The sequence below is a fragment of the Pelodiscus sinensis genome, chromosome 1 (assembly GCF_049634645.1).
Source record: "Pelodiscus sinensis isolate JC-2024 chromosome 1, ASM4963464v1, whole genome shotgun sequence".
NCBI classification, from domain to species: Eukaryota; Metazoa; Chordata; order Testudines; family Trionychidae; genus Pelodiscus; species Pelodiscus sinensis.
In genome coordinates, this window is record NC_134711.1 from 333,417,662 (window position 1) to 333,440,208 (window position 22,547).

Genomic DNA, 22,547 nt, shown 5'->3' on the forward strand with positions numbered 1-22,547 from the left:
CCCCATCATATTGAATGTATAGTTGGGATTGTTTTTTCCAGTGTGCATTACATTGCATTTAGTAACATTAAAGAGAACGTGAGAATGGCCAGACTGGATCAGAATGAGGTCTTTCCCCTGGAGTGTGCACTAGCTGGGATGTGTCCTTGGAAAATATTTGTTGTTTTATTCCAAACTTAGAATTTGAGCAGCTAGTATAATGGGGACACCTTACAGCCCAGACTTTTTAGTCTGAATTTAATTGCCTGAAGGAACATGGAGGGATAACCAGCATCCGCACTGATTTTCCATTCCCGAGGTGTAGGAGTTCCTGACGCTCAGTGCACCATCAAATGTGGAATTGGTGTTAGTAGGGGCAGTTGTTCATCTCAGTAATGAAAATGTCATCTTCAGCTTGTGAAGTGTAACTAATCTGCTTCATCCATGAGAACAGCTTCCTGTGGTGCATTGAGTGTTTCATATTAACCTTTTTTCTCCACCCAGAAATCTTTACTGCAAACATCAACTGAGACTCTGGCCCCATATGGAACGTAAGGTAGATTCACAGGAGACATTTCTGCTTCGGAGTCAGGAATCTTCTCTCCTATTCCATGTCATATTACAACACAACCGAGTTCACCAACCCCTCCATCTTCATCCTGCTGGGCATTCCTGGCCTGGAGATGGCCCACGTCTGGCTCTCCATCCCCTTCTGCATCATGTACGCCATAGCCATCTTGGGGAACTTCATCATCCTGTTCATTGTGAAGATGGAGCTGAGCCTCCATGTGCCCATGTTCTATTTCCTCTCCATGCTGGCCCTCACTGACCTGGTCGTGTCCACGTCCATCCTGCCAAAAGTGTTGGCAATCTTCTGGTTCAATACCAGGGAGATCGACTTCAATGCCTGCCTCATCCAGCTGTACTTCATTCACTGCTTCACAGCAATAGAGTCTGGGATCTTCGTGGCCATGGCGTTTGATCGCTACGTGGCCATCTGCCATCCCCTGAGACATTCCACCATCCTCACAAACCCTGTGGTGGCCAAGATCGGCCTGGTTGTGGTGCTGCGCGGCATCATGCTCATGCTGCCTTATCCCTTCCTGGCGAGGCAGTGGCCATATTGCAGAACCAACATTATCAGCCATTCATACTGCGAGAACATGGCTGTGGTGAAGCTGGCCTGCGCCGACATCCGCGTCAGTAGTTACTACAGCCTCTCTGTGGCATTATTTGTCACTGGTCTAGATGTGTTTTTCATTGTTGTGTCCTACACCCAGATCCTCAAGGCTGTCTTTAGCCTCCCCACCAAGAACGCCCGGCTCAAGACTTTTGGGACTTGCACCTCTCATCTCTGCGTCATTTTAGCCTTTTACATCCCAGGTCTCTTCTCCTTTTTCACACACCGATTTGGCCAGAATGTGCCCTTGTATTTCCACATTCTCTTTGCGATTGTGTACCTCCTGGTGCCTCCCATGCTGAACCCCGTCATCTACGGGGTGAGGACCAGACAGATCCAGGACAGGCTGCTCCGGCTTATTCCTCATAGAAGAACCTAAAGTTTTCTCATGGTGCTTTGGCTCTCTGAGGCTGGGTCTACAGTACACCCATAGCTCAAAATATAGTACTCAATCTGAGCTACACAAATTGTGTAGCACATTTCAAGTCAATTTCAAAATCGTTGATATTGAAATTTGGTGCTATTCTGAAACATCGCTTTCTCCTCATGAAATGAGGTTTACAGGGACATCAGAATAGGAAGCCCTTTATATTTCAAAATTACAGGGGTGCTCATAATTGTGGCAGTATAGACGTAACCTGACTGAGCTCTGTGATGATCTGATTGGCAGGGAGACATTAACCCCTTTCCTGATGCTACTGTGCTGAGAAACTGGGGAATTGATCTATGTAGAACTCAGCACTTTGCCTCCTTCCTAATTCCTCATACATGGACTCCGGGCATGTCTACACTAGGAAATTATTTCAAAATTACTAAATTACTCCCAAAATAACAAAATCAAAATAGCAGGTTCCCACTACAAGAAAGCATTGAAATTAGTCAGAATTATTTCAGAATAAAGCGTTCACACTTATTGGAGCTTGCCTTGAACTTAGAGCCCCCAGAAGCACTGTGGGGAGGGAACCAGGATGACGGACACTTCCTATGTCTGCTTGGTGAAGCGAATTGTGACGTGAGTTCTGAGGGGTTCCTCTCTACAGCTGTCTCTCACACACTGCTCCTCCCCTGCCTCCTACCTCAAGAGACACCAAATTCACACTCGGTGCTCTGGTTGCACTTGCGGAGGCCACAACACTCAAACCCTGGAGCCAGAGCTCCTGCAAAGAGATGTGAGGCTCACCAGCTTCATGCTCCGCCTTATGGTGCAATATTTCCAAACTGCCCACATGCTGATCCAGCAGGTCAAGGACCAGCCTGGACCACCGGCACATGTCCCTCAAACCCCTGGTCACTGCAGAACACCACTTCTGGTGGCAGGAGACCAGTTCCAACTGGTGGGACCGCATCATCCTGCAGCGATGGGGGGACCAGCAGAGGCTGTGTAGCTTCCTCGTGCAGAAGGCCACCTACTGGGGCTCTGGAAGCGGCTCCCTCCTGCCCTCGATGAGACCCTCCATCCCCACGCAGAAGTGTGTCACCATCACCCTGCGTAAGGTCGCCACACCAGACAGCTACTGCTCTGTTGGGAACCAGGCCAGCCTGGGGAGGTCAACTGTAAGGTCCGTGATCCTGCAGGTAACCAAGGCCATGAACCAGGTGCTGCTATGGAGGGTCACCACTCTGGGGAATGTGGAGACCATTGTCAATGATTTTTCTGCCATGGCTTCCCTCACTGTGGGAGGGGGGAAATAGACAGCATGCACATCCCCATCCTAGCCCCCGACAACCTGGCCTTGGACTACATGAACCGGAAGGGGGACTTCTCCATGGTGCTCCCCATAGATTGCAAGGGACACATAACCAACATCAGTGTCAGATGGTCGGGGAAGGCGCACGACACCCACATCTTCCAGAACTCCTGCCTGCTCCAAAGGATGCGCACCGGCACTTTCCCCCCCAACTGCACCATCAAATTTGGGGAGGTGAACATGCCCATCGTCAACCTGGGTGACACAGCCCGTCTCTTGCTCCCCTGGCTCATGAAGCCCTTCATGGGCAGCCTGGACACCAGCAAAGAGCATTTCAACACCAGGCTGAGCAAGTGACGCATGGCGGTGGAGTGTGTGTTTGGCTGTTCAAAGGGGAGGTCCAGGAGTCTCCCTGCCCGTCTGGACCTGAGTGAGTGCAACATCCCCTTTGTGGTGTCAGCCTGTTGTGTGCTCCACAACCGGTGTGAGAGCAGGAGGGAGACTTTTCTGCCAGGTTGGGAGGCAGAGAGTTAATGGCTGTCCAAGGCATTCAAGCAGCTCGACACCAGCGCTGTCAGGAGAGCACATCAAGGGGCTGTGCTCATCCAGGAGGCCTTGAGGGACAATTTCATCTAAGGCCAGATGTGAGACTTTCCCCTTGGCCTCTCCACAAGGGACCCCTGAAATTCCCTTGTGTGCCTTTCCTCTCTTACCCGTCCCTTTCTTCCTCCCTTCCCCTCTCCCCTGCAGAGCAAATAATAAAATTTTCTTTTGTGAAAACACAGGAGTATTTATTGTGGTGGGGGGAGAGGGGAGTATTAAACAGGGGAGGGACCAGGTAAGGAACCTGGAATGGGGAAGGGTCAAGGAGTGGGTCTCAGGAACAGGGCTGGAATTGGTGCCTTCCTCGGGTTGTTCGGGAGGCTTTGGCTGCCCGAGAGGTCTCACCATCCTATGTTCTGGGTCCCTGGGGGAAGTCTAGGAGGAGAATCCATGGGGGGATGGGGAGGTGATGGGAGGTTTTTGAACAAATAGAAAAACTTAATGTTACCAAATCTCCGGGACCGGATGGCATTCATCCACGGGTTCTAAAAGAACTCAAATGGGAAATTGCTGAACTATTATCTGTGGTTTGTAACCTATCCTTTAAATCGGCTTCCATACCTAATGACTGGAAGGTAGCCAACGTGACACCAATATTTAAAAAGGGCTCTAGAGGCGATCCTGGCAATTACGGACTGGTAAGTCTAACTGCAGTACCGGGCAAATTAGTTGAAACAATAGTAAAGAATAAAATTGTGAGGCATGTAGAAGAACATAATTTGTTGGACAAAAGTCAGCATGGTTTCTGTAAAGGGAAATCATGTCTTACTAATCTAATAGGGTATGTCTACACTACCCTCCTAGTTTGAACTAGGAGGGCTCGTCTATACTGGCCCCTTTTCCGGAAGGGGCATGGTAATTTTTGAGATCGTAATAGGGAAATCCGCGGGGGATTTAAATATCCCCCGCGGCATTTAAATAAAAATGTCCGCCGCTTTTTTCCGGCTTTTAGAAAAGCCGGAAAAGAGCGTCTACACTGGCCAGATCCTCCGGAAAAAAGCCCTTTTCCGGAGGATCTCTTATTCCTACTTTGAAGTAGTCCTCGTGAAACGAGGAGTAACGGTAGTTCGGAATAGGCACCCTAGTCCGAACTACCTAGTTCGAGCCCCGTGTAGCCGCGCTACACGGGGTTCGAAGCAGCGGGGATTTAAAAATGGCGGCTCCCCGCTTATGCTAATGAAGCCCGGGAAATTCAAATCCCGGGCTTCATTAGCAAGTGCGGTATGCATACATTACCCCGCTAGTTCGAACTAGCGGGGTAGTGTAGACATACCCTGGGGGAAGATTAAAAGAGCTGGGTTTATTTAGTATGAAAAAGAAAAGACTGAGAGGGGACGTGATCGCTGTCAAGTATCTAAAGTTTTGTTACAAGGAGGAGGGAGAAAAAATATTCTCCTTAACATCTGAGGATAGGGCAAGAAGCAATGGGATTAAACTGCAACAAGGGGTTGGACATTAGGAAAAACTTCCTAGGTGTCACCAGTAGTTAAGCACTAGAATAAATTACCTAGAAAGCCTGTGGAATCCCCATCCTTGGAGATATTTAAGAGCCGGTGAGACAAACAGCTCTCGGGGTGGTCTAGATGGTGCAGAGACTGGAGTTGATTGAGTAACCACAACAGAGCAGAGTTTTATTCATTAGAGGTTTTAACATTGTCCTTAAGTACGTAAGAACGGCCGTACTGGGTCAGATCAAAGGTCCATCTAGCCCAGTACCCTGTCTGCCAACAGAGGCCAGCGCCAGATGCCCCAGAGGAAGTGAAGAAAACAGGGATTCATGAAGTGATCCTTCCCCTCTCACCCAATTCCAGACTCTGACAAACAGCGACCAGGATGAATTTATCTAGTTCTTTCTTGGACCCTGTTAAAGTCCTGGTCTTCACAACATCCTCTGGCAAGGAGTTCCACAGGTTGACTGTGTGCTTCCTGAAGAAAAACTTCCTTTTGTTTCCTTTAAGCATGCTACCGATTAATTTCATTTGGTGACCCCTAGTTCTCATGTTGTGGAAGCAAGTAAATAACTTTTCCGTATTCACTGTCTCCAGACCTGTCATGATTTTATGGATCATCTTCATATCCCACCTTAGTCTCCTCTTTTCTAAATTTAAAAGTCCCAGTTTTTTAATCTGTCTTCATATCGCAATTGTACCAAACAGATCATCATTTTTGTTGCCCTTTTATGAGCTTTTTGCAAGGCCAAAATACCTTTTTTGAGATGAGGCAACCACATCTGTACACAGTATTCAAGATGTGGGTGTATCATGGATTTATATGGAGGCAATAAGACAGTCTCTGACTTCTTCTCTATCCTTTTTTTTAAAGGTTGCTCACATTCTGTTTGCTATTTTGACTGCTACTGCACACTGAGTGGATGTTTTCAGAGAACTATCCATGATGACTCCAAGATCTCTCTCTTGAGTAGCTATAGCTAATTAGTACCCATCATTTATTATGTATAGTTAGGATTATTTTTTCCAGTGTGAATTGCATTGCATTTATTAACATTAAAAAAACATAAGAATGGCCAGAGTAGGTCAGACCAAAGTTCCATCTGCTGACAGTGGCCAATGCCAGGTGTTCCAGAGGGAAGGAACAGATTGGGGAATCATCATGTGATCTCTCTCCTGTCATCCATTTCCGGACAGACAGAGGCTAGGGACAGCATTCCTACCCATCCTGGCTAATAAGTATGGATGGACCTAACCTCCATAAAATGATGTAGTAAATTGCTGTTTTTCTCATGGAGCTGCTCTCAATGAAACCGAGGTCTTTCCCTTGGAGTGTCTTTCCCCTGGGATGTGTCCTCAGAAAATATTTGTTGTTTTGTTGCACACTCACAATTTGAGCAGCCGCTCTCACGTGGACACCATACAGCTTGGACTCTCTTGTCTGAATTTTATTGAATTAAGGAACATGGAGGGATAACTAGTATCCACATTGATTTTCCATTCCCCAAGGTGTAGGAGTTCCTCATGCTTGGAGCACTATCAAATATAGAATTGGCGTTAGTAGGAGCAGTTGTTCATTATTTGTTCATCTCAATAATGAAAATGTCATTTTACATAAGAATATAAGAACGGCCGTACTGGGTCAGACCAAAGGTCCATCTAGCCCAGTATCCTGTCTGCCGACAGTGGCCAGCACCAGGTGCCCCAGAGAGGGTGGACCGAAGACAATGATCAAGCGATTTGTCTCCTGCCATCCCTCTCCAGCCTCTGACAAACAGAGGCCAGGGACACCATTTTATCCCCTGGCTAATAGCCTTTTATGGACCTAACCTCCATGAAATTATCTAGCTTTTCTTTAAACTCTGTTAGGCTGTGTCTAGACTACATGGTTCCATCAATGGAGCCATGTAGATTAGGGTTGTAGGCAAAGTGAAATGAAGCCTCAATTTAAATGATCGCGGCTTCGTTTAAATGTACATGGCTGCCGCGCTGATCCGACAAACAGCTGATCAGCTGTTTGTCCGCTCAGCGCGCTAGTCTGGACGCTCCCCTGTCGACATCAAAGCCCTTTGTCAGCAGCCCCCGTTATTCCTCGTGGGATGAGGTTTACCGGGGCTGCCGACAAAGGGCTTTGATGTCAGCAGGGGAGCGTCCAGACTAGCGCGCTGAGCCGACAAACAGCTAATCAGCTGTTTGTCGGCTCAGCGCAGCAGCCATGTAAATTTAAAAGAATCGGTGATTATTTAAATCGCCGCTTCATTTCCCTTTGCCCAATAAACAAATCTACATGGCTCCGTTGACGGAGCCGTGTAGTGTAGACGTACCCTAAGATAGTCTGTGTCTTATTTTCTATCCCTTTCCTAATAATTCCTAGAATTATAAAACCTTTTTTGTTAGTTGCATTACAACATCTCACAACTAAGTGTGTTTTCTTTCTTTAGTTAATAAAAAAATCTCCCCTTTCAGGGTATGATCTGAGTCCTGTGTTTTAGAAGGCGGTAGGCCCCTTGTGAACATGCCTAAGACTGCAAAGTCAGTTACTAAGAGAAATGGAAGGGTTTTTTCAAGTTGTGTCCAGGGAGAAGGTTAAGAGCTGGAGGGTACCCAACAAGAAGGAATTCCCAAATACACCTTTCTGGGTTTTCAAAGAGCTCTTGGGTGGTGGCAGCAACACCAAGATAAGGGAATTGGGGAGTTTTTAAACACAAGCCTCTAGGAGCAGGATATTTTTAAAGTCTCTGGAGGGTCCCCATCTTCTACACTGGAAGTGCCAGACTGGGGAACAACTTTGACAACACTTTGTATTTGTAATGCCACATATAAGCAAGACACATGCACAGAAATGGAATATACACAGTCACAAGCTTGAATGGTTGGTTACTTGCCCCATGTTGTGTGTTCATGGTCTAAAGTATACAAAGTATCACACTCCTCCATTTGTATATATAATATATGTGTGTGTGTGTGTGTGTGTGTGTGTGTGTGTGCGCACACTACAGTACTAGTCATTGTATCTTTAAAGTTGTATCTTTAAGGGTATGTCGAGATTACAGAGCTATTCCGAGATACTGAAGGTATCCCGGAAAAGCTCAGCCTCATCCAAGGAATGATCTCCAACATCCATGATCTCCGCACTAGATGCAGGTACATGGCTGTCTACCGACAGATGGCCGACAGCTTGGCTACCAAAGGCCACGTGCACAACCAGGAGCAGGTGCGCATGAAAATCAAAGAGCTGCGGCAGCCAAGGCCACAGCAGGCAGCTCCCAAACAGGGGGAGACCCATATCCCTTTCCCTATTTTGATGCCCTGGACCACATCCTGGGGGTCAGATAGTCCCTGCCCCCCAGGTGGTCATTGACCCTGGGGCAGAGGCCCTGACCAGGGCACGGAGGAGGAGGAGGAGGACAATGGCCAGGAGTCCCAGCAACCCGAAGGGAGCATGCCATGCACCCCGGAACCCAGAGCCGTGCCAGTAAGCCTGTTGCCTGTGTCGCCGAGGCCAAGGAGGCCTCCACATGTGAGTGCCATCACTGTCCCCTTATGCGGGATGGGGGGGCAGAGAGGGAGCCCAGGGACTGCGCGTGTGGGCCTTGCTGACCACAGATCATACAGCAACCTGTGCATGTGCTGCACCAGCTGTGGCATGTGGCCCTGGCTGCCTGCCACACAGTGGCCTGGTCTGTTACCCACACACATGTATGTATGACAGCACATGACATGCTCCTGACCCCGGGCAGAGACACTGCACAATGCCCTCCCTCCAGAAGTCCCCTCTACGCAGAGGCAGGGAAAATCTCCCCTCCCCCCCACACTATATACAGCACAGGGGCATGGGTGCAGACCCGGGCCAGCTCACACTCCTGGGGATAACAGGACATGATGGTGCAGAGACCTGCCATCCTTGCCTTGCAGAGGGGGCTGGGTTTCCCCCACTGTGTCCCCAGAGATAACTGAGCACATCTCTGGTTTCTCCACAGCCACACCAGACACAAGCACAGGGCACACCACACCGCCCAGGACAGATTCCCACACCCGGGCCAGCAGGATGACCCGCCACCTGGAGGAGTACCACCAGCAGCACCTGGCATTATATGCTAGGCAGGTCCGCTGCCAGGAGTACTGGGTGGAAGAAGACCTGCAGCTGCAGCAGGAAGGCTTGCAGGAGCTGCTGGACCAGGGATGTGCCATAAGAGATCACCTGCAGACCCCGGTTCAGAGACTGGTGCCTGCTCCCGCTCTAGCCCCTGTGCCCCCCCAGCTATTGCTCCTTCTCCCACTCCTGCTCCCCCTCCATCCACTACCTCCACTACCTCCGCCCCCCTCATCCCACCCATTCCTCCTCCTCACTCCCCCGGGGATTCTGCACGACAAGAGGGCCGGCAAGACCCCCAACCCTGAGTTTCTCCTCCCCCTTCTTCCTCTTGCCTCCCCCTTCCAGCTCCTTCCTCCCAGGTGTCTCCCTCCCCTCTCCCACCTTCTCTTCTCTCCTCTCCCACCTCCTTTCCCAAGTCTCACCAGGGTTTCATCTCCCCCCCCCAGTTTTGTGAAATAAACAGAGTTTGTGTTTCTGAAAATACATGTATTTTATTCGACATCAGGAAGGGGGGTTAGGGAGGGGTAAGTGGAAGGACGTTAGGGAGGAATGAGGCACAAGCCCCCAGTGGGGCAGATGAGGGAGGCTCTTAGTGCTCCTCAGGGTGGAAGCTCTCCCGCAGGGTCTCCTGGATAGTGACAGCCCCCCGATGGACCTCCCTAATGGCAGCCTGCAGCAGGTGCAGCCAGGCTGACAGCATCGCATCCACAAGACGCACCGGAGTGCCAGGGGCAGCTCTGGCTCCATGTTGCAGAGTGTTGTGTTGACTCAAGTGAGGGCAACCAGAGCACTCTGGGACACAAATGCTTTGCTGTCCTGCAGCGAGGCTGGCAAGAACCGGCTGGCTGGGGTGTGTGTGTGTGTATGTGTGTCCCTTTAAGCACAAGCCTCAGGTAGCCTCCGGCAAGAGCCACACAAAGACACTCCTGATCTGATGCCCTATCCCTGATCTGGTTCCGGCCAGCCTTAAATCCTAATCAGGGTCCACTCAGTGTGGACACGGCATTTCAAATTAGGAAAATGCTAATTCGAAATTCATTTTGTGTGTAGATGCATTAATTCAGATTATTTAAATTTGAGTTAACTATTTCGAATTAAGATATCTCGAATTAACGCTATAGTGTAGACATACCCTCATATATGTGTATGTGTGTGAGAGAGTGCACACGCCCTACAGTACTACTCATTGGTTCTTTAAAGTTACAGACTAAGGGTATGTCTGGACTACGGAGCTTTGCTGGGATATCGAAGGTATCCTGGAAAAGCTCTGCCACATCCAAGGAATGCGTCTGCTTTTCTGAAAAAAAATCAGAAAAGCAGATGCATTTTTTTGGCATCCCTGTAAACCTTATTTTATGAGGAAGAAGGGATATTCCAAAAGAGGGTTTTTGTCTGACATTTGGTCCTGTGTAGATAGGCCAAATGTTGGAAAAGCTTCATTTGGAAGAAAAGCAGAAAAAGATATGCAAATTGTGGTTAGCAATTTGCATATCTTTTTCTGACTTTTCTTTGTATTGGAGACACAACCTAACACAGATAGACAGACAGACAGACAGACAGATAGATAGATAGATAGATAGATAGATAGGAGGGTGGTGAAGCACTGGAATGGGTTACCTAGGGAAGTAGTGGAGTCTCCATCCCTAGAGGTGTTTAAGTCTCGGCTTGACAAGGCCCTGGCTGGGTTGATTTCGTTGGGATTGGTCCTGCCTAGAGCAGGGGGCTGGACTTGATGACTTTCTGAGGTCTCTTCCAGCTCTATGATTCTATAGATAGATAGATAGATAGATAGATAGATAGATAGATAGATAGATAGGGTTTTTGGTTCTACTGGCAATCCATCAGATTACCTCTATATTGGTGCACAAAACAAAATTCTTCTATACACAGATGGGAAAAAATTGGAGGGAACACTTATTTTGTTTGGTGAATCCAGACTCTCCATTGTTTGGTGTATTTGTCTGGATGCTAGGGACGGTCGTCAGCTAGTTGGCTTTTGACTGGGAAGTCTCAGTGAAAAGGAGGCCTGACTTTGTCAGGGTCTCTGAAGGCAGGGGAGAGGAGTAGGGTCATTAATCCTGACTGTCCCATTCATCTGGGGCCATCGAAGCAGGAAGGTTCCTGGTCAGGTGTCAGAAGTTCCTGTCCCAGCCCTGGAAAAGAGGGAGCCCAGGTGAAGCAGGAATGGAAGTGGGGAAGATCCAGCAAGGGATGTGAGTTAGGGATGAGGGCCCAGCATCAACTTATCAACCAGGGAAGCAAGGAGCTTGGTGAGAAAGTCAGAGCACCAGGAGAAAACGTTAGACTATTTCTGGGTAATGAGCCCGAGCAGCTGGCCCCGTATTTGTTTGGTCTTCACCCCGTAGATGATAGGGTTCAGCACAGGGGGCAGCAGGACGTACATGCTGCCAAGGAGAACATGGACGTGCTGCGGAAAATTCTGCCCAAAACGGTACATGAGGGAGGAGAAGACACTGGGCATATAAAAGATTATGATCACACAGAGGTGGGAGCCACAAGTCCAAAAAGTCTTGAGTCGGGCCTCCTTTGTGGGGAGTCTGAAGATGGCCCTGAGGATCTGCATGTAGGAGATGGCAATAAACACCACATCCAGACCCATCACACAGAACAGCCCGAAGAGCCCATAGTAACTACTGATGCTGGTGTCGGCACAGGCCAGCTTCACCACAGCGATGTGCACACAGTACGGTGCATTGATGCTGACGGAGCTGCAATATGGCCATCGCCTCGTCAGGAAGGGATAGGCCAGTGACTCTATGCCACTGCGCAGCACCACGGCCAGGCCAATCTTGGCCACCAAAGGGTTTGTCAGGATGGTGGAATGTCTCAGGGGATGGCAGATGGCCACGTAGCGATCAAAAGCCATTGCTGCCAAAATCCCAGACTCGATCGCTGTGAAGAGGTGAATGAAGAACATCTGGGTGAGGCAGGCATTGAAATCGATCTCCCTGGAATTGAACCAGAAGATCGCTAGCATTTTGGGCAGGGTGGACATAGACAGGACCAGGTCGGTGACAGCCAGCATGCAGAGGAAATAGAACATGGGCTCATGGAGGCTGGGCTCTGTTTTCACAATGAACAGGATGGCGAAGTTCCCCACGATGGCGATGACGTACATGATACAGAAGGGAATGGCGATCCAGACATGGACCTCCTCCAGGCCAGAAATGCCCAACAGGATGAAGGTAGAGGGGTTGATGAAGTCGGTTGCGTTGGAATCTGACATGGAGTAGGGGAGATGGTGTCCAACTCTGAGGCAGAACGGCGTCTCCTACATCTGCTGTATGTTCCCTGGACTTCCTTTATATGCTCAGGCTCTAGGGGGATGGTCACAGAACCTGGATGGAGAGATGATGTTAACAGGAGATATCACATGCACCTCTGAAGGCTCTTTTCATGGGTGAAGCACATTCCCTGCTCTTCGCACAGTGATGAGACATTTCTGTTATTCAGAAAAAATGAATTATTAAACACTGATGAGAATTCCATATTTTACGTGTCAATCATCCCTGAACAAAATGATGTGGGAAAACCTAATATGCAGGACAGGGGATTGCATGTCGTACAGATTCCCTGTTCATCTGGTTGCTCAAAATATGAGGGTGATGGGGTGAGGTCAGAAATGACCCTTTGGGGGTTATTCCGAGGGTGCTGACACAGCCACTGCCACCCTCCTTTTTGATCTCTGGGGCTTCTCAGCACCTGATCCAGCTGGTCCAGCTCTCTGGTCTCCTCCAGCCAAGCCCCTGAGCTGAGGTCACTGTGCCACCAAGGAGCAGTACAGACCCTGAATTGTTTCAGGTCCAAGGCGAGTGCAATTTTGTGTCCAGCTTCCTGGGATACCCCTCCCCAAATGGGATCAGACCGCAATGAATTACTTGGGTAAGCCCCCTTTTGTAATGAAAGGGGGAATGTACACACTGGTTGCTCCCCCAGGTAACAATTATTTACATTGGCTACGTCTACACTGGCCCCTTTTCCGGAAGGGGCATGTTAATTTCAGAAGCCGTAATAGGGAAATCCGCGGGGGATTTAAATATCCCCCGCGGCATTTAAATAAAAATGTCCGCCGCTTTTTTCCGGCTTTTAAAAAAGCCGGAAAAGAGCGTCTACACTGGCCCCGATCCTCCGGGAAAAAAGCCCTTTTCCGGAGGATCTTATTCCTACTTCAAAGTAGGAATAAGATCCTCCGGAAAAGGGCGCTTTTTCTGGTGGATCGGGGCCAGTGTAGACGCTCTTTTCCGGCTTTTCTAAAAGCCGGAAAAAAGCGGCGGACATTTTTATTTAAATGCCGCGGGGGATATTTAAATCCCCCACGGATTTCCCTATTACGGCTTCTGAAATTAACATGCCCCTTCCGGAAAAGGGGCCAGTGTAGACGTAGCCCTTGTGTTTGATAGAAAATAAAAGTGAACGTGTTAGGTGCAAGCGGTAGGACTGAAGTGGTAATAGCTGAGAACAGGCAGAGCCAAGTAGACTACAAACCCAAAATAATAGAAAATGCTTCGCTACTTCTACACCAAAACTTCAGTGCAAATTTATTTCAGTTTGTACAAACTCACCCTAAAACTGTTTCTTTCTGGGTCAAAGCAGGGCAGTCTCCTTTTCCTTGGGAGCTCCGGTTCCCTCTCTTGGGTGTGCCACACTAGCCAGCCAAAAGACCCTGATTCCTGCTTTCCTCTTGTTTTCCAAGATTCCCTACTTGCACGGGAGGTCACCAGGCCTGTTGGGGGTGGACATGTGATTTTCCCAGACCTAAAACATAAAGGTCAAAAGAGATTGTTTGACAGTTCGTCATCAAAGCACTGAGGGTTTCATTCACACATGTAAAACTACAATTTGATCTGAGGAAGTGGGTCTGGCCCACGAAAGCTCATCACCTAATAAACCATCTTGTTAGTCTTTAAAGTGCTGCACAGTCGTGTCTTTTGTTTCATTAAAACCACAAAGCATTCCACACTCTGTGGGTGCGTCTAGTCTGGCAAGATTTTGCGCAAATTTTGCGCAAAAACTTGCTGCCTGTCTACACTGTCCGCTTGAATTTGCGCAAGAGCACTGACGTTCTACTTTAAGAAATCAGTGCTTCTTGAGCATATATTCTGATGCTCCCACTCAGGGATAAACCCACTTGCGCAAGAGGGCCAGTGTAGACAAGCACCTTAATTTCTTGTGCAAGAAAGCCCAATGGCTAAAATGGCCATCGGAGCTCTCTTGCGCAAAAGTGCGTCTATTCTGGGCACGGATGCTTTTGTGGAAAAGATGTCATTTGCGCAAATGCATCCGTGCCAGTCTAGACGCTCTTCTGCGCAAATACTTTTAACGGAAAAACTTTTCCATTAAAAGTATTTGCGCTAAATCATGCCAGTCTAGACGCAGCCCATATGTCTAATTTTATACAGAAGAATGATAGATACAGCAAATAAGTTAAACAGATCCTGTGAATTAGGGCATGGTGACTGATAGGCTACATGAAGCAATTTGTCCCAAACATCTTTGAGTTATGCACATTTGTGCTCATACGTCCATTACGTAAAGCATGGGGGAGCACCGCAGAGAGAATGAAAAAAAAATCTTTGACAAGACAAGGGCCAGGAGAAACCCCCCAACTAGAACACACTTCAGGGATAAGTCCTGGACACCACTGATAGCAACTCCATTGAAATAGTGTCCAAAGCAAGGACAATCTTCAGATACCCATACAATGATATTGGATTGTAATACAATACAAATCTTGGACCAAATGAGACGTCTCTTAGGAGCTTATGATTTGATAGTCATGGTTGTATTATTTGTGTGTGCGCATACTTTTGTCCTTGACAATATGAACAATAGCTGTGTGACATTGTTTCAAATGTTAGTTCCTGGAGTAACACCCAGGCTATGTCTAGACTGCAGGCTTCTTTCGAAAGAGCCTCTTTCGAAAGATCGCGTCTAGACTGCAGGCGGATCTTTCGAAAGAGCAATTCGCTTTTTCGAAAGAGAGCACCCAGCGAGTCTTGATGCTCTCTTTCGAGGAAGCCCTATTTACATTGAGGAACGCCTTCTTTCGAAAGAGGAACTTTCGAAAGAAGGCGTTCTTCCTCGTGAAACGAGGTTTACCGCCATCAAAAGAAAAGCCGCGTTCTTTCGAAATAATTTCGAAAGAACGCGGCTTGAGTCTGGACGCAGGGGAAGTTTTTTCGGGAAAAGGCTACTTTTCCCGAAAAAACCCCTGAGTCTGGACACAGCCCCAGAGAAGAGAGTAGAAGACAAGAGAAAAGAGAAAAGAGAGAGACAAGAAGAGATGAGAAGAAATGATAGCCAATGTGTTTGTCAATGCGCAATGGCGAATGAGAGGCAGCCAACTATGTGGACCCCTTTCCTGCAAGTGTGGGCCAATGTATGCACCTGCACAGAACTGAGCCATGTATGGACAAGTGACTTAGCTATGTGACTGCAAACTACATCTTGGGACAAACTTTCACACCGTGAGAACAGTGAGGTTCCTTCCACATTCCCGAGGATGTATACTGAGCTGTGGAAATCCCTCCATTTTGTCTCTATCCTGCTTCTCACCTCTGGAGGATCTGCACTGAAGCTCTGAACAGAGGACTGTCCGTCCATCCCAGCTGCTCCGGGAACAGGACTTAAGCCAGCAGTTTACTCCATCCCTGTTACAAGCCTGCACCAAGATCTTTGAAACTGATTAATACAATTGACTCCTTCAACAATTTAAAATCTTTCTTTTTTTCTTGTGGGCAACCCAAAGCATGGCTGAGTGGTGTAATGAGGACACTAGAACAAGTACAGTGATTGAGGTGCTGAACAGGGAATGAAGGACAAACCCGCAGATTAGGGCACTTTGTTATGGAACGCAGGGACCCTGAATAGGATTTTGGGTTCTGTAGCCAGATAGGAACGCCCCTGTAACATCCATCTTTGCTTGCCTGGAGCATACAGGGCACACAGAGCAGTAAGCCTTGAATAGAAGGCCCGAGCTGCTGCTGTGACCGTGAATGGCTGTAAACAGAGATATGTCAATTGTTGGCCAAGAGGCTGCCGAGGAGTGCCCTTGACAGAAACCCACTGTGAGCAGACAGGACACTGAGCTACATGGACTGTTGGCTGTTCTTATATTCTTAACAAAGTTAACACTATGTAGACAACTTGGATGTCTTCAAATCACTGGAGCCTGATGAAATGCATCTGAGAACATTCAAGGAACTGACTGAGGAGATATCTAAGTCGCTAGGTATTATCGTTGAAAATCATGGCAGATGCTAGAGATTCCAGAAAACTGGAACAGGTCCTGTTGAAGTGCCCATCTATAAAAAGGGGATTAAAGACAACTCAGGGATTTGCAGACGAATTAGCTGAACTTCAGCACCAGGAAAGATAATGGAGGAAATATCTAAGGAATCCATTTGCAAACACTGAGAAATTACTAAGTGTAGAAGTTGCGGTCAGCACAGATTGATCAAGAGCGAATGTTGTCAAACCAGCCTAAAAGATTTTATTTGACAGGGTAACAAGTCTTGTGGGTGGGGAGAAATGGAAGACGTGTGATTCTATAGCTCACTGCCTCGGTAATTTCCACTCTGTTTCTTCTCATGAAGAGGCTTTTACCCATGAAAGATAAAACTGTTAGTTTCTACAAGTCAGGAAACAGCCACCCATCCTCTGCTACCTAACACCAGAGCCCTGACATGCCGGAGGGGGAGGGGCAGTCTCTGAGCATTCACACAGCCGGCTCCTCCACTCTGTGCTCACATCTCACTCCAAGGGCTGGTCGCACCCCCGGGAGTTCAGGCTGCCTCATGCTCCAGGGCTGTTCTCTCTCAGGGTGACCTGAGCTAACTATGGGTTGGGGGCTCAGAATGGCACCTTGTACGGCTCATCCAGGAACACCTGTCACACCAAAGGGTCCCCGGTGTCCCTGACATGCAGCCACCTCAGGGTTGGAGGTGTCACCGGGGGTGGGCCGGGCTGCAGAGGAGAGAGGGGAGCTCTTCAGCACGAGTTTCTTACCTGGGAGTCCTGAGATGGACGCGTCTTCCTCAGGCAGGCGTGTGCCCCACCCCTCAGCCCGGCATCTGCAAGAGCTTCCTCTGCTGAGAGCCGAGGCAGGATGGGCGCTGGTTATAACACGGCTCTGGGCAGCCCGGTGGGGTTTGCTCAGATGCTGGGGAGAAGTGGGACCCGATTGTAAACCGGCTGGAGACCAGCCTGTCTGTGCCCCTGGGCTATTTACCCAGCTGTAGGGATAACGAGTAATTAAGGGACCTTCCCAAGGGAGAGGAGATCTCTTGGGCTCTGGGCTGTCTCATGGAGTGATTAGTGGCTCTGTGCATTTGTGTGTTTTTAACAATTATACCAGTTAGGAAAAAATAACCTCTTTCTATGAGGAAGAAGCCTTTTTGCGAAAGAGGAAAGAGGAAAAAGCACCCGTGCCTTCGTGTCTATTCCATCTATAGCAATCACAGCTTGCATGCAAGAAAGCATTCATTCAGGCTATGTCTATACTGCAAGCCTCTTTCGAAAGACGCTTTTTCGAAAGATATTTTTGAAAAAGCCTCTTTTGAAAAAGAGCATCTAGACTACAAGCAGTACTTGTGAAAAAGCAAACCACTTTTTCGAAAGAGAGCACCGAGGCAGTCTGGATGCTGTCTTTCAAAAAAGTACAGTTTGCATTCCATAGCGCCTTTTTTCGAAAGAGCACTTTCGAAAGAGGCATTCTTCCTCGTAAAACAAGGTTTTCTGCAGTTGAAAAAACCGCCGTGTTCTTTCAATTTACTTTTGAAAGAACATGGCAACAGTTTAGACACAGGGGAAGTTTTTTCAAATAAAGGCCCCTTTTTTTCGAAAAACTCCTGTAGTCTAGACACACCCTCAGTGTGAACACTATCTTTCAAACAAGCAGATCTCTTTTTCGATGCGCGTTGGCAGTGGGGACGCTCTTTTTCGCAAGAAGTTTTTCCGGAAGGTCTCTTCCAAAAGAGCTTCTCCCAAAAGAAGCCTGCAGGCTGGACAAAGCCTTAAGAGACCCCTGTGAGGGAGGTAAAAGTGAATTGAGTGTTACCATTGCTGGGAAGATTCAGCACTGCACACCCAGACGCTTCTGGAGTCGGGTGGGGAAATTCGGGTCAGAGGTATCCTGGAAAAGCTATGCTGCGTTCAAGGAATGCATCTGCATTTTTGGAACAATTTCTGAAAAAGTGGAAGTGTCCTTTCACCATCCCTGTAATCCTCATTGAGGATGTGTTGAAAGAGGAGGTTTTTCCGAAATTTGGCGCTGTGTAGAGAGGACACTTATTAAGTTTGCAGATGATATGAATCTGGGAGGGGTGGCAACTGTTTTGGGGGATAGGGTCATAATTCAGAATGATCTGGACCAATTGGAGAAGTGGTCAGAGGTAAATAGGTTGAAGTTTAATAAAGACAAATGCAAAGTGCTCCACTTGGGAAGGAGCAATCAGTTTCATACATACAGAATGGGAAGCAACTATCTACCAAGGAGTCCTACAGCCCTCCCCAGCCCTCTGTACCACTCCCATCCTCGGGAACTGGGGCCCGTTTCTCCAGGGATCTCCAGCTCCGTTGTCACTCCACTGTGATGCGTCCCCCCCACAGGCTGTGGGAGGGAGCCGGGCAGCAGCTGCGGCCGTACCGGCCCCACGACTTTGGGGCAGCCTCCAGCCCTGTCTGTGAAGCTCCCTCTGCCCAGCAACCCCCCAGACAGGCTCACAGGGAGCTGGGTGCTGTTTGCAGCTGCAGGCGGCTGGAGGGGGCTGGCCAGGGACTGGGTTTTCCCTGGGTGACTGACCAGACTCATGTGCCCTGCCCCTTGCCCAGAAAAGAGCAGCTCTCAGGGGCCACGACTCACAGAGCTGCCCCCGCAATGGCATGGGGGAGCCACCCACATCAGCCAAACAGGCCATTTTCTCCATGCCCTCTTAAACCATGTACTTTACTCTGCCCTTGGTAGAGGATGTAGAAGCTCTATACACCAACATCCCACATGAAGACAGATTACAAGCTATTAGAAACACTATCCCAGAGGACACCACTGCCAACCTGACAGCAGACCTATGTAACTTTGTTCTCACCCACAATTATTTCCAGTTTGAGAACGACTTATACCTCCAGATCAGCGGCACAGCCATGGGTACACGCATGGCCCCACAGTATGCTAACATCTTTATGGCTGACCTAGAACAACGTTTCCTCAACTCCCGTCCCCTTTCACTCCTTCTCTACCTATGGTACATCGATGACATCTTTATGATCTGGACGCATAGCCAAGAAACACTGGAGATATTCCACAGACATTTCAACAAGCTACACCCCACCATCAACCTCAGCCTGGACCATTCTACACGAGAGATCCACTTCCTGGACACCACCGTACAAATCAACAATGGAAAATTAGACACCACTCTCTACAGAAAACCCACCGACTCATACAGTTACCTACATGCTTCCAGCTCCCATCCAGAACACACCACACGATCCATCGTCCATAGCCAAGCCCTTCGATACAACCGCATCTGCTCTAATCCCACTGACAGAGACCAGAAGCTTCAGGATCTCTACCAAGCATTTATAAACCTCATCTACCCACCCAGAGAAATAAAAAAGCAAATTGAAAGAGCCAGACGAATACCTAGAAACCATCTACTTCAAGACAGACCCAAGAAAACCAACAATAGAACACCACTCGTCATCACCTACAACCCCCAACTTAAACCTGTCCAACACATCATCAATAAACTACAACCTATACTGGAACAGGATACCATACTCCAAGAGGCTCTGGGAGACAGACCCATAGTCTCCTAGGGTATGTCTACACTACCCCGCATGTTCAAACTAGCGGGGTAATGTAGACATACCGCACTTGCAAATGAAGCCCGGGATTTGAATTTCCCGGGCTTCATTTGCATAAGCGGGGCGCCGCCATTTTTAAAACCCCGCTCGTTCGAACCCCGTGCAGCGCGGCTACACGGGGCACGAACTAGGTAGTTCGAACTAGGCTTCCTATAGACAACCACCTAACCCCAAGATGATTCTTACCAACAACCACAGGACATACCACACTAATACCAACCCTGGTACCTTCCCTTGCAACAAACCCCGTTGCCAGCTTTGTCCACATATTCATTCTGCTGCTATCATTATTGGACCTAACCAAGAGAGTTATAAGATCAAGAACACATATTCCTGCGCATCCAGAAATATAATTTATGCTATCATGTGCCGAAAGTGTCTGTCTGCTATGTACATTGGACAAACATCTCAGACACTTCGCCAAAAGATTAATGCCCACAAAACAGATATCAGACAAGATCACAAAGAAAAAACAGTTTCTTCCCATTTTAACCAGAAAGGACACTCTCTCAATGACTTAACCACCTGCATTCTGCTACAAAGACCTTTTACATCTGCACTTGAAAGGGAATCCTCTGAACTGTCATTCATGTTAAAATTCGACACTCTCCGAGAAGGAATGAACAAACACTCAAACTATCTTACCCATTACCAAGACAGTTTCCCCAATTATCACCTCTAATACCATTAACTCACAAACATCCCACTCTCCCCACCTCTAATATCATCAATTCACAGACACTTACCTTCCTTCCCCCCCCCCCCCCCCCCGCATGCCCCTCCTGTTCTGAAATGTGATTTGTCCTTTTCATATTTGTTCATTTTTTTAAATTGTATCCTTTGGTATATATGGTTGTGACTACTTTCTTCCACTATTTGATCTGAGGAAGTGGGTCTGGCCCACGAAAGCTCATCATCTAATAAACCATCTTGTTAGTCTTTAAAGTGCTCCATTGTCCTGCATTTTGCTTCAGCTAACCCAGACCAAGACGGCTACATTTCTATCACTCTTCCAAAAGAGTTATTCCTCTCCTCACAAGGAAAAATCCCTCTTGTGCAAGAGCTTTTCCAGAAGAAGCCAGTGTAGATAGGCAACATGAATTTCTTGTGCAAGAAGCCCCTATGGTTAAAATGGCCATCAGAGCTTTCTTGCAGAAGAGAGCGTCTACACTGGCATGGATGCTCTTGTGCAAAAGCACATGCCAGTGTAGACGCACTCTTGTGGAAGAGTTTTTGCACAAGAACTCTTCCGCAAAAGAGTTCTTGCACAAAAAGCTGTCAGTTTAGATATAGCCCTAGGGATGACAGTGCATGAGAAGCTGGAAATGAGTCAACAGGGTGTTCTTGTAGCCAAGAAGGCTAATGGCATATTGGGGAACATTAGGAGGAGCATTGTCAGGAGATCTAGGGAAGTGATTATCCCCCTTTATCCAGCATTAATGAGGAGTATTGTGTGTAGTTCTGGGCACCACTGCAGAAAGGATGTGGATGCATTGGAGAGGGTCCAGCGGAGGGCAACCAGAATGATGAGGGGGCGGGAACACATGACCTATGAGGAGAGGCTGAGGGATTTGGGCTTGTTTAGTCTGCAGAAGAGAAGAGTGAGGGGGGATTTGAGAGCAGCCTGCAACTTCTGGAAGGGAGGTTCCAAACAGGATGGAGAAAAGCTGTTCTCAGTGGTGGCAGATGGCAGAACAAGGAGCAATGGTCTCACGTTGCTGTGAGGGAGGTCTCGGTTGGATATTAGGAAAAACTATTTCCCTAGGCGGGTGGGGAAGCGCTGGAATGGGTTCCCTAGGGAAGGGGTGGATTCTCCATCCCTAGAGGTTTTTAAGTCCCGGCTTGACCAAGCCCCGGCTGGGATGATGGAGTTGGGTTGGTCCTGCTTTGGGCAGGGGGCTGGACTTGATGACTCCTGAAGTCTCTTCCAATCCTGGAGTCTATGATTCTATGAGTGGCCATGTCAGACGGCAGTTTGCCCCTGCGGTAAGGCCTTGCTCTGGGCAGGAGGCTGGACTCGTTGACTCCTGAGGGCTCTTCCAGCCCTGGGAATCTAGGATCCTTGATTCTAAGGTTCTTGCAGAGCAACACCAAGACGACATGGAGGAGGTGACCAGATTCAATAACTGGCTTAAATGTGTCCAAGATGGGCCACAGGCAGCTGGTGATGTTGCGCTCAGTCCCCCTCAGCACACAGCCCAATATAGGGTAGGGGCTCACGGTTGCACATCCAACGGGGCTCTCATGGGAGCTGGTAACCGTGCACACAGCTTCCCCGGAGACATCAGGACAGAATAAATGACAGGGGATAGGGCAGGGGACTGGCCCTGATAACCCCTCGAGGTCCTTCCGGTTCTAGGATTCTCTGATTCTACGGCAGAGGTGGGAGCCGAATCCCCACGTTATGGTTGCACCACCCCATGTTGCAGATTTACACTGTGTAAGCTGAGCAACAGCTCCAGGTGCCTGCAGAGTATTCACATCTCCCCTCAGTCACCTGTCCCCAGATCTGCCTGTCTCCTCCCTACTCAGCCCTTTTGGGCATTTCCAGGGTAACAGACCCAATGGAGTTCCCGGAATGATCCCAAATTTCCTGATGAATTAATCAAACTTAAAACTATAAACAAATGCCCAGAACAGCCAATTCTTCTGACTCAGCCCAGAGC

The 22,547-nt window shown here is 48.4% G+C and overlaps 2 protein-coding genes across 2 annotated transcripts; one reads left to right on the top strand and one right to left on the bottom strand.

The window, feature by feature from the left end:
* The first annotated feature begins 590 nt into the window (after positions 1 to 590).
* On the top strand, positions 591 to 1,538 carry LOC102457673 (olfactory receptor 52R1-like). Its single transcript, XM_014570061.2, has one exon. The coding sequence runs from the start codon at positions 591 to 593 to the stop codon at positions 1,536 to 1,538; it is 948 nt and encodes a 315-aa protein (XP_014425547.2).
* Positions 1,539 to 11,299: 9,761 nt separating this feature from the next.
* Positions 11,300 to 12,241, bottom strand: LOC102454694 (olfactory receptor 52L1-like). The gene is made up of 2 exons (XM_075896586.1): positions 12,089 to 12,241; positions 11,300 to 11,803 (listed from the first exon to the last, which is right to left on the bottom strand). Exons 1-2 carry the CDS (start codon positions 12,239 to 12,241, stop codon positions 11,300 to 11,302), a joined length of 657 nt encoding a protein of 218 aa, XP_075752701.1.
* Between the last annotated feature and the right edge of the window lie 10,306 nt (positions 12,242 to 22,547).